The sequence below is a fragment of the Melospiza melodia genome, chromosome 3 (assembly GCF_035770615.1).
Source record: "Melospiza melodia melodia isolate bMelMel2 chromosome 3, bMelMel2.pri, whole genome shotgun sequence".
NCBI lineage: Eukaryota > Metazoa > Chordata > Aves > Passeriformes > Passerellidae > Melospiza > Melospiza melodia.
This window is the reverse complement of record NC_086196.1, coordinates 3,249,663-3,261,648: the sequence shown is the minus strand read 5'-3', so window position 1 is coordinate 3,261,648 and position 11,986 is coordinate 3,249,663. Positions and strand designations below refer to the sequence as shown.

Here is an 11,986-nt window from a genome sequence, read left to right as displayed (position 1 = left end):
AGAAAACCAAAGCTGAGCTCAAATAGAAACTGGTCATACATATAAAAAACTACAAGAAAGGGGCAATTAATAGATGCAAACTGGAAATTCCTCATATATCCTCAGTCAGTCACTCAGAAACAACCCTCCAGTAGGACTAATGGGGTGACAAAACCACCACTACTTTTAAAATTGAAGCTTGATATATGTGTTAATTTGATCAAATGAAATCACAAACAAAGCTACCAATCAGACTGGCTGAAAATCAAGAGGATTTTTCTACAATTAGGGAACTCTGGTCTTCTGTTTGTGTTCACTGTAGTCAGAGGTCCTTCTGACTTGCACTTGTTTGGTTGGTCTTGGTTTTGCCTCCTCTCAGACTCATAATTCACTCAACCATACATCTTATTGGAAAGTGTGTCTTTTATTTTACCTTGAATGTCAAACATATTAACAGTCTCTGATAGTAGGACAACAGAAAAACAATACATTAGAAAAAGTGACTTATGAAGCACGAGTTAACTTAATACAGGACTCTGCCTTAATTTAAGAAATGAATTTTAAATTCTCACGGGAACTGTGCCTTTGCTCTTTATGTAAAAGCAAGCAATAAACTTCATTAGCAAAGCATACAATGAAAATTACAGACAGCTGGCTTAAAATGAAAAAGGAAACAGCAAACAAACATTGCAGCTTGTCAGCCACCAGTTAGACCTTTCTCCTTGTAAACCTGCTTATTCAATTTGGTAATACAGTTCTTGAGCAGAATCAGCAAAGAGTATATAACTTGATACTTCATTACACAGAACTGTTACATTGGGGTTGTGCAAACATTTTTAAATCTTTAATTTTGTCAAATCATAGCTAAAGCCAGCTATGTCAGGATTTTAGTATTTTTTATATTTACTGCTATTTTCATATAAGTTGAATCACCCACATGGAAACTTTTGACATGTCACAGTTGACAGGACCACCTACAATAAAACCTTGGCCCTTGGACCTGTAGTTCTACCTTTGCATTTGACCTGGGTTTGAAGCAGAGCTGCATGGCAAGACAGGTGGCATTTCTCCTGTGATGCATCCAAGTATCTGTCTTAATTCATAAAAATCTGGTACCATGCTTTATCTCACATCTGGAGCAATGACATATGAAACAGACATAAGACAATGAAATTTGCACACATATAAAGTGAAAGTCAGCCCCATTCTTTCAAAATCAAATACTATGTATGTTGGCTGCATGTGAAAAATTTCACAGTTATTTATACCTGACCAATGCCATTTAAGACCTAATTCTGTTCTCAGTGGTGTTTCCAGCAATTTTGCAAAGGACTTTCTTTGGTAAAGAGAGGTAAAAGGAGAATGATAGGACACTTAAATACTAAATACTAAATATTAGAGTTAAGTTTATTTCTATTAAAACTGATAATCTCTTTAAAAACACTTGAGATTCAACCAGTGCAAGGTATAAAAAAAAGTTACAGGTGTTTTGGAGTTTCTTGTCTAAAGGAATGTATAACCTTTGAGATCATTATTTATAATGCTTTTAATGTCAGAGGTACTTTTGTTCTTTCTTATGGGATTATTGCTGGTCACCTTCCTGAGATTTGAAAGACCATGAAAGATAAGCACCGTAACTATTCCTCTAAAGTATCATATCACAAATTAATAATTTGGTCCTTTTCTAAATGGATCTCTCCCCACAATTACACTAAAACACAGTGATGGGTCACAAATTCCAGGGGGTCCAACTGGTCCTGGCCGTCCTGGAGTGCCACGATCTCCATCTTTACCAGGCTGCCCACGCTCTCCAGGACGGCCTTCCTTACTCATCCCTGGTGGACCTTCAGGACCTGAAAAACACACATGCAATAAATAAATAAATAAATAAATAAATAAATAAATGCATTACTATTAAAATGAAGAAGAACAAGTATGAATCCACAATACCCCTGCTCTTTGGTAAAGTATGCAGATAAAGAAAACTTCATTTTCCTGCAAAAGACACTTCTTGTTACAAACTGCTTATATGTTTATATAAATGGCACGACATCTTATAAAGATTTTTTTAAATCACAGGAAAAACACTTTAAATAAAGATAGCTTTTATGGGAGAATATGAAAATCTGCTTTAGTACACTATTCTACATTATCATATTATCTGGTACCACCATGGCAAGAATCAGTCCCTCTATTTCTATTTGTTTCTCTGCCTTTGGATGAGGCCCTAATATATCTTCTAAATGCCCAACTTTACATTTTGTATGCATATACTAATGTTATGAAAAATATTTTCCCTCATTAAGCAATCCTTAAAAGTCACATGATCATATCAGGGCTGTTTTCAGATATAGCTGACTTCAGGATCCATCTATCATGAAACAGCAGTCTCAGATATCAATCTCCTACAGGACCTGTCTTATATTAAATAATTATTATATGCCAATTTATGAGGTGCAAGTGATGCAAGTGACAGGCATTACCCTAAAATATATTTAGTAAGTAAAATGTGTACAAAGTAGGCAAGTTTTCCCAAATTACATCAACATTTTTTCTAAACCACACTTCAAAGAGTTATTAGCATGCACTGAATCTGCACATCTGAACCATCCCTCACCTGGAGGTCCTGGGGGGCCTTGGATCCCAGGAACACCAACTCCTTGGTTGCCTTTTGCACCATTCTTCCCTGGCAGTCCTGTGAATTACCAAACACATGCATATCTTTGCACATCATTTTCATCCAATGAAGTCAGAAATCAGCACTTGATAATATTTATTGAATTAAATATGTAATATTTCAAAATCAAATAATGGGACACAAAACAACCCTTTTTTTGTAACCTGCACAGTGTGACTGAGTTCTAAATTATGCTAATTATGAATTTAGAGTTGATGCAGCAACAGTTAAACAGACAGCCACTACCAGCTGAGGGAATAGATGATAAGTAATGAAGCAATTTGCTGTCATCACCTTCCTATCAGCAAAGTTTTTAATATGTTGTATAAAGGAGGTGAAAGTTTTTCATCATAATCCCTGTGGAATACAGAATATATAGAAAATGTTCCACAACACACACAGCAGAATTAAATCTCCACCAGAGAAGTATTGTGAAAGTCAAAATATGAGCTCTCTTACATTTGTAAAACCCAGTAAATTCAGCTTCTTCATAGATACATTATCTGTTTTTCCAACATTTATGGAATGACCAGAACTGCTAGTGTCAGCTCCAGAGGAAAACTGCATATTCTTCTGTTGGAGATTACATTACAAAAGTACTACAGGCAAATCAGCATTACATACAAAATTAACTTGGTGTCACAGCTAGTAAGTCACAAAAAAAGTAAATATTTATCAACCATTTGTCTGTTTACCATTGGCACATTATTAGCTAGCTGTTATTTCACACAGTTTTCCTGATTATTTTGATGCTACCAGTTACCAAATTATGGACTCCATCCAGTCCCTTGCTCTAGTTCCAGACTATATATGCATACTTAATATAAAATCTGCAAATATATCACAGGAATCAATTGGAATGCTTGGACAGCTGAGTTATCTGAAAGCATAAACCTTAGCCTAAAAAGAAACAATGAATGCTTATAAAGAAAGGAGCAAAAATTCTTTTGAGATAAAGAGAGCCAAAGGACAAAAAGTCAGAAAATCAAAGGAATATAAATACAAAAGTTGTTGGATGTCAAAAACCAGTACAGCTAGTAAGTAGCCACTGAATACTGTTTCTTAAAAAAGCAGAAATGAACAAGTTTGGAAGAAAAGAAATCAGAAGACATGGAAATACCTTGAAATCCATGTATATGCCTATTTGAGCTAAAAAAAAAATCAAAATGCAGGTAGAAACATCTACACGAGACTAAGAACTCTCTAAAAAGATCAGAGCAGAGTTTATAGTACACCACAGTAGAACTGAACAATAACTATCCGGCTTTGTTCTTGCATTCTCTCTCCTGTCACGCGTTCCCTGAAGGTGGTGAAACATCCACACACTGCTCCATAGTCACAATTCCTTTCAGCCAAGCAATCCCAGCTATTCTCTCACTCCACCCTGCATTAATCCTACCCAAAGCTAGAAGCAGAAACCCAAGACGTAAAGGCCTTTAGCGCCGTGCCCCACAGACACCGTACCTCTCGTCCCACGAGCCCCAGGGCGCCCCGGCATGCCCATCAGCCCTGGAACGCCGTCACTCCCTGGCAAGCCAGGGAACCCTCGGGGGCCTTCAGGGCCTCTGGGGCCTGGTGGGCCTGGAAGTCCTGGGGAAGCACTTTGGGACTGACAGTGGTTACAGCTTTGTAGTCTTCCACTCTGGAGAATGGCAGGCAACTGGGCTGGGAGAATTCAAACAAAAAAATTGCTCAACGCGTTGCAACAATAGAAGTATTGCCCCCAACCACCGATACAAAATCAGTTCCCTCTCTTAAGAGAATGTAATACTTTTAGGAAATAAGGTGGTAAAGTATGGAGCCTGTGATGTGGAAATATAGTTCTACACATATAGGAAAACAACGAATAAATTGGCAATATGGAACTTGCTTTCAAAAAAGCATTTCTGTAATTATCAGGAAACTTCTTTAGCACTTCAAACAAGGAAACAACAGTAAAGAAGCTTTCCAACTTACTTCTCAGTACATCTGAACACACCTGTCGAACAAACTCTTCTGAAAATTCCCGTGCCTGAATTGAACAGAGAACAGAGCTTGCAATTCTTTCCGGTTTTTAAGGTACCCAAAATGAAAAGTCTGATGTCCTATACATACAGGTTTTCCATCTGATCCAGGTGGTCCTGGGGGTCCTCTATCTCCTGGCTGACCTCTGAGGCCAGGAGGTCCAATCAAACCCTGGACACCAGATTCTCCTTTTTGTCCACTGATGCCTCGAATGCCTGGATCTCCTTTCTCACCTTTCTGGATTGAAAAACCAATGAAAAGCCAATTATATGTTCACAGATCATTTGGAAGATAGGTAGCACCAAACAAACCTCTTCTAAGAACTCTTTATTGAAGATCTTCATAAAATTAATGTGATACCAATGAAAATTAACTTGATATTGATGAGATCTATTTTGCTAAATGCATTGAAGTTTTCAGATTCCTTAGCAGCTTTTTCAGATAAAATTACCACAGACAATTAGAAATAAATTGCCTTGACTTAACTTTCAAGATCCATTTTACTATTCATTATTAACACATGGAAGGAAGGGTTTTATTCACTTTTTCCACAGAATCAGAAGATTTTTTTATAGTATGTTAAAATCCTTAGAAGGCCAGAAAAACTGGATGTGAAATTCTGGCACCACTGAAGTTCCTGGAAAATTAAAGCCTTTTACCTTTTATCTTCAGTGTATAAGACAAAGGAAAAAAAAACTTTATTTCAGTTAGGGATTTTTTTTCTTCTTTTTTTCCATCTGATTTATAGTAACTGTAGTCTTTTTTGCTTCACTGGAAAAGGTAAAAAAAAATGCTGAAAAATATTTTGATATATCTTCACCAAAGCAATGGTTCCATTTATGGAATTACCTACTGCAATAGTTCATGTGGAATACTTTCCCTGTTATGGAGCCAACAATACACCAGTATGTGCCCAAGATTAAAGTCAGTATACTACACTTGCTCCCTTATGAGTTTTTTCCTCCCTTGTTTGCTTCTGCATAACATTATCAGTTGCTGAAAAATTTTCTTTCTCCACTTCCAACTATTTTAGATGGAACTGTGAGAACAGGACTATTATATATCACAAACTTATTGAAGCAAATAATAGAATTTTAATATGCTCATGCATACGGTCTCAATAGACTTCCACTGAATTTTAAATTATGGTATTTACATTACTTTGTAAAATCTCCTATATTACTCATCAAGATTCTTCACATCACAAAAGTTCAAAACTTCCTGTCTTGGTCTATATTAGTAACAATGCCCAGGATTCTCTACATGAATTACTACAGGGTAACAAGCTTTAAATTCAGTGCCAGATTACCCAGTTTTATGAGCTAGGCTGTAAAATCAGACAGGTACTTCATGCTCCTAACGAAACAGAGAGACGAGACAAAGTGTGACAGATGTAGTGCCTAAGAGTACTGCTGGAAGGGTGGCCAGTTCAGGGGCATGACCTGAACAGCAGCCCATACCTTCAAAAGCCATTCATTAATTCGGATACAACTTCTTCCAAAGGTGTAGTTGTGATTTATTTTCTTGATATTGTCATCTTGAATGTTGTAGTCACAGAGAAGGGATCCTCTTAGCTACCTCATGTAGATTTGTACTTGCTCATTTCTAATACATAATTGCAGAGGTGTTTTTTTCATTTAAACAGTCAGCAAGGATCAGAGATAAGCACATAGCTACCTATGGCTATACTAGAAAAAGTATGTGCTGAAGTCTGAAATCATCTTGGGTTTATAGCTAGAAGAGGTTTTGGTTTGGTTCCATTTAAATTTTAATTCCTCTTACCCCTGTGGACTATATTTGCATAAAAGACTTGCAAGCTGAGCTATCTGAACTAAATATCAGAGGGGCTAGAAGGCATTAAGAACCAGAGAACACTGGGGAAATAGCATCTACTGTAGAACAACTTTAGAGGCAAGAAGCCAGCATAAAAACACCAGGAGAAAATGTTGGAAGCATCAGCAGAATTGCCTGAAGAACTTGCCAAGAAACAACTGAAACTGTAGAGGGAAAATCTTCCACAGTATATCTTGGTGTTTTAATGCTCAGCCACATCCATGTGAGGCCTTGTTTGCTGACCCTTGCTTTTGGCAAAGAAAAGCAAAGAAAGGAAAACAGCTCAGCGAGTGCTGAGACTTACAGGCTGAAGAAACTTCTTAGAAATCAGAGTCTAACAAAAAACATATTTTTAGAGAAATGGAAAATGAACTAGTTTTGTAGGTTTGATAAGTAAACACAATGACATCATTACAGCTTAATACATATTACGATATTATTTAAATTAATTTCCAGTAGAAATATTTTATACTTAAGGAGACTAATTCAATAGCATACAAAGAATCTTTTACCACTTTTGACAATAATTTAGTAAAACACCTATAAGCTAAACTGCAACTGAAGAATTCCTAACAGAAGCATATGAAACAACTTATACATTAAAATGGATAAAATAATTTCATTATCAGAATGAAACTTCCAGCTAATGTATCCAGCTATTGATATGCAACAATGCTTTAAGGAAAAAGGTTGAACAAACAATATCTAAATAAATCTGAAGAAGAATTTGATTAATGGGAAAGTGTATACTCTGATTTTACAAAATATTGAAATAAATAAATAATAGCCAACAAAATTATTACTTTAAATACCAATTTCTAAACAACATGCAACACAATGATTCTTTGTCTTTAGTTCTTTTCTTTGGTTATTTCCTCTATTCAACCAATCCCTTCTTTTTTTTGTTGGTTGGTTTCTTGGCTTTTCAATTCTCTTAAAGTACATGTTTGGATTTAATAACTTTTAATGAAATGTATATCTCATTCTGTCTCTTTATAACTAATACTTCTTTGATATTTTTCAATTTCTCCCCTGTTGCTTATAGACATGTGAGCACAGATGACTAAACACACATTTTACAGATCACCTAATTTGCAGAAACAAATGGAGTCATTTTGTAAAGCTATATTAATCATTGCAAAAATACGTACCTCTCCTCGCTCTCCACTCAATCCTTCTACTCCCTTTAAAAATAAGATGAAAAAGAAATTTAAAATGTATGTTGAGCCAAATTACTTGGAATAAAAAATTAATATTTTTTGTCCTTTGTTTTCAGTAATCAATCACAAATGGTAATTTTTAAAGATTCTCTGATTGCTACAGTACAAAAAACAAAGCTATATATAATGATAAAAAAATTATATCAGGGTGAATGAACAGTTCAGTATTACCTTTAATATCATGTACCTAGAGCATAAGTTGGGAATATATCACACCTATTATAAACACATAAACATAATATAGATTTAAGAGAAAAAATCTTATTCGCTTTACAAAAGAAATAGCATGTGTCCTAGCAGAAGTAAACTCCTGATTCAAACTGTTTAATACCATCTTACTAGGCAGAAATTAATTTCAGAGCCTTAGAAATACAGACTCTATGGTAAGGCAGATTTTGCATGCTATCAAATTATTTTGGTGTCATTGCTGCCAAGTGATTCAATGGTGTTACTGACCATTACGTCCCATGGCAGTTCACTTTTCTGATTCACTCTTATGGACAAGGAAATCTGTAGGGTGTCTTGGAGTCTTGAGAATTCTTGGAAAGATCTTTTGCTGTCTACTAAATGACTGATTTTTTTCTGTTCCTGACCAAGCCAGATAAGCATGGGAAACAATTGTAGACTGAGTCTGTATTATTTTTTCAGCTTTCTCCAAAAAAAAGAAAGCAAGCAAACAGCAATTCAGTTGCATCATTCTATCTGGAAAAAAATAAGTTTTCTTTCACTATCACTTTGTTTTCTCTTATGACTAAAATAATAAAGATATTAAAAATTTGCCCATTATTTGCAAAAAAAACCAAAAAACGAGAAAGTTTAAATTGTAAAATGTCAATCTAGGAAATTATATTTGGTTAAGCCAATGACCTATCTTTTAGTTTAAACTATTTCTTTATTAAAAAATGTGGTCAGGTTATACAATGAACTATTTTCAACCTACATATCTCTGAGAGTGTTAACTAACATGCAGTCTAGATTCCCTGCCCAGAATCTCCAGGAAGTGGGTCCATCTGGCTAGACAGGCAGCTGTATCAATGTTGTAATTCTGAAAAAAGCAACCGTGGCTTCCTTCCAAGTCTAGTTTTAGATATGTACCTCCGAAAAATACTTCTCTGTTCAGACATGACATAGATTATGCAGCTAACAAGTATTTATAAATACTAACAGCTATTTTCTGCAGAATAACAAGATCGCCAACTATGACACAATCAGAATACACTGGCCTAGATTTAAAGAGAAACAACTGGATCTCACTGATTTACAGCTGAAACAGGAAACATCTGTAATTTATGAGCACAGAAGATGTCAATAATGACTCCCAGTATAGTCTAGGAGGTAATGAACTGCATGAAAGTGTAGCATAGTGCATGAAAATCTTAACATCTCAACTATCACTCTTACAACCTTTACACAAAAGCCACTATTTGCTGTGATCTACATTTTATATTACTTGTAACTATTTTATAAAAATATTCTATAATTAAGGCTTTACTACAATAATAAAAGAAATGCACTTATGGTCTGTTTCTCAAAGTATCACAGAACACAGAAACATGTAGGTTGGAAGTGACCTCCTTGGATTCAACTTCCTTTGCAGAGCAGATGCAGCTTGATCAATTCAACAGGTTGTTCAGACAGGTTTTGCCACAATATCTATGAACAACCTGCTCCAGTGTTTGACCACCCTCAAAGCAAAATGTTTTTCCTGGATATCAAATTCCTGTGTTCCAATTCATGTGCATTTCCTCTCTTCCCTTAAGCATGCACAGCTGAGAGAAGTGCTGCTCCATCTTCTCTGCATGTTATAGTTGTTATTTTAAAAATACTATGAGTGTTTAAGAGGCAACTATAACTATGTTATCATGTTACACATAAATATATTTCATCTCATGCAAAGGCCTGTATGTGTTGATGGAAGAAGTGTTAAGAAACAAATATGAATCATGGCCTCAAGCTAGGATCACTATGGCTCTCTTGAAGCAGGATCACTGTTTTATCAGTACCTGTAAGCCTGGATTTCCTTGTCTTCCTTTTTCTCCTTTCAGTCCCTTCAGAAAAGAAGCACATTTTATAAAATATAGATTTATCTGGCACATGTTATTAAATTATCAAAAAAATAACACAAGGAGCTAAATACTAAAACCTATTCTAAACCAGGACAAATCAACCTGAAAAGTTACTCTTCAAAGAGAACAGAGCAGAAACCATGAAGAACAAAATTTCTACCCTGAACACAGAGGAACCAAGCCAGGATCCAAGCAATGACAGAATTATTTTCTTTTTCTTGTAGGTATTTCCACGATTTTTAGATAGCAAGGAGGTAAGTCCCACATGCTAATAGTAAAGTAGGTAGGCAGAGGCCAGGTGGAGTTACTTTGACTGCGTTTCTGTGTCCTGTTCTGCAGGCAGGGACAGAATGCATTCTGTGACAGGGATATTCCTGCTCTGGGGCAGCAGCACAACCTGCACCCTGTGCCTGCACCATTGCTGGGAGCACACAGCTCTGCCCCAAATGCCAACAGCCTGCTCAGGCCCCCAGAAATGCAGAAGATTTCCTTGAGGGAGAGTTACTGCTGCTATTCAAGTTAACCTTCTGTGGAGTTTAATCTTAAAAAAAGCCCTGCCTAAATTAATACCTAAGACTTGTATAAATAGCAATGCCAGATGATTTCGTTAGAAACAAAGTTGATATACCTGGATACCAGTGTCACCTTGGTTTCCTTTCTCCCCCTGTAAAAATTAGAAGAAAGGTCTCCATTTAAACATGAGTCACCTCTAAAACATGTAGTCTGTGCTTTAATTCAACACAGTAATTACAAAAGAAACAGCTATCTCTTTCTCATACTGAAAGAAAGGAAATCACTTTATCCTCATGTACACAAAAAAGTCCAGAAAGCTATACTAAGAAAAGACTTTGTCATTAAAACAACATCAAAAAGAAAGTGGATGCTCACATACCAAGCAAAAAGTTAAAAGATACAACGTAATGAGGTGGCAAGTCTAGCAGGATTTTATCAACTCAGTGTATGGAGTGGAAAGGATGTAGGAAAAGAGGCAATGTTTCTTATGGGTTAAATTTTAGCTGAATGCACCACTGCATGCATAAGTTACGCAAAACAAAAAAGTATTTTTTCACCACAAACACCTCTATATTTAAATTCAATCAAAATATTTAAGGACTAAGCTCCATTTTGACTCACTTTTTTGCCTCAAAATGTTTAAAGTTAATAATAATGAGGGGATTGGCAATCAGATGGTGTAAATGGTGCTTAGAAGTCAGGTATGGAGTTTTATCAACTTGTCTGAAGACCACCTAATTGACACTGGAGAGAAACAGGCAGTGTATGAAAACTACTCACTCTAATTAACAACAGAGGTATAAAATATATACACTGAAAAAATGTGGCCATCTCTCTTCATTAATTGAAAAGGAAACTTAAAGTTATTTGAGATGGCTCTTACTCTAACTCTGACATCTTATGTCTAAATAGACGTAAATCAAAATGCTGAACCATGAACATAGCAGCTCATGGAACAAAAGACAGATCTGTTGGGGGGGTGTGCAAAACTGCATTAATAAAAAAATAATTAGAATGGAGATTCTGGGGTCTATTTTGTCAGCTTTCTTGTAAGAGCCAAAATTTTGTCTGTTTGGTTGGTTTGGTGGTTTTTTGGGGTTTTTTTTTGGGGGGGGGGAGGGAGGACAGTGAAAAATAAAAGAATATTTAGTTAAATGTGAACAGTAGTGAAGAGGAGACTTTTGCCATGGCAAATATTTACCTGATTGAAAATCCCAGAACATAAAAGACATTTATGCCACCTGTAGTATTTTGTTGCATTGTACTTGACAGTAAAATATTCTGTTGTTTCAAGTTTTGAAATCATCTATAGCTGAAAGTTTTCACTTTTACTGCCAGATGCCTAAACTGTGCTTTTCTTCCTGACTAATTCCAGTATGTCATTGGACTTGTAACTCCAGCTAACTTGCATCTTCATATAAAATAAATGACCTTTTCAAAGGCTTCTTCAGTTTAAAATTTAGAGAAGTTCCATAAATTTTAACAAAATCATCTTTCATAAAACATTGTCTTAGTACACATGCCTTACATAACCCTGATATATTGAATTGAATATATAGTGATAATGAAACTAATTATATTATTATTATGACCCTGAATCCATTCTCTAGTCAATGTAAGGCATGTCCATATATGTGTCTACTGACATGAGAAGTACTCCAGTACATGTAACACGTGTATATGAGGCTGGCATA

The 11,986-nt window shown here is 35.6% G+C and overlaps 1 protein-coding gene across 1 annotated transcript in view; it reads right to left on the bottom strand.

Annotated features, from left to right (window-relative positions):
* Nucleotides 1-454: 454 nt before the first annotated feature.
* The window catches only part of COL21A1 (collagen type XXI alpha 1 chain), a 90,786-nt gene continuing 79,254 nt past the window's right edge, over nt 455-11,986 (bottom strand). Inside the window, exons 23-30 of the mRNA XM_063153406.1 lie at nt 10,408-10,443; nt 9,717-9,761; nt 7,645-7,677; nt 4,751-4,897; nt 4,613-4,667; nt 4,121-4,321; nt 2,597-2,674; nt 455-1,832 (exon numbers count right to left, since the gene is read on the bottom strand). Coding sequence (XP_063009476.1) covers nt 1,645-1,832; nt 2,597-2,674; nt 4,121-4,321; nt 4,613-4,667; nt 4,751-4,897; nt 7,645-7,677; nt 9,717-9,761; nt 10,408-10,443 — 783 coding nt within the window. The 3' untranslated portion in view covers nt 455-1,644. The remainder of the gene's footprint in view (nt 1,833-2,596; nt 2,675-4,120; nt 4,322-4,612; nt 4,668-4,750; nt 4,898-7,644; nt 7,678-9,716; nt 9,762-10,407; nt 10,444-11,986) is intronic.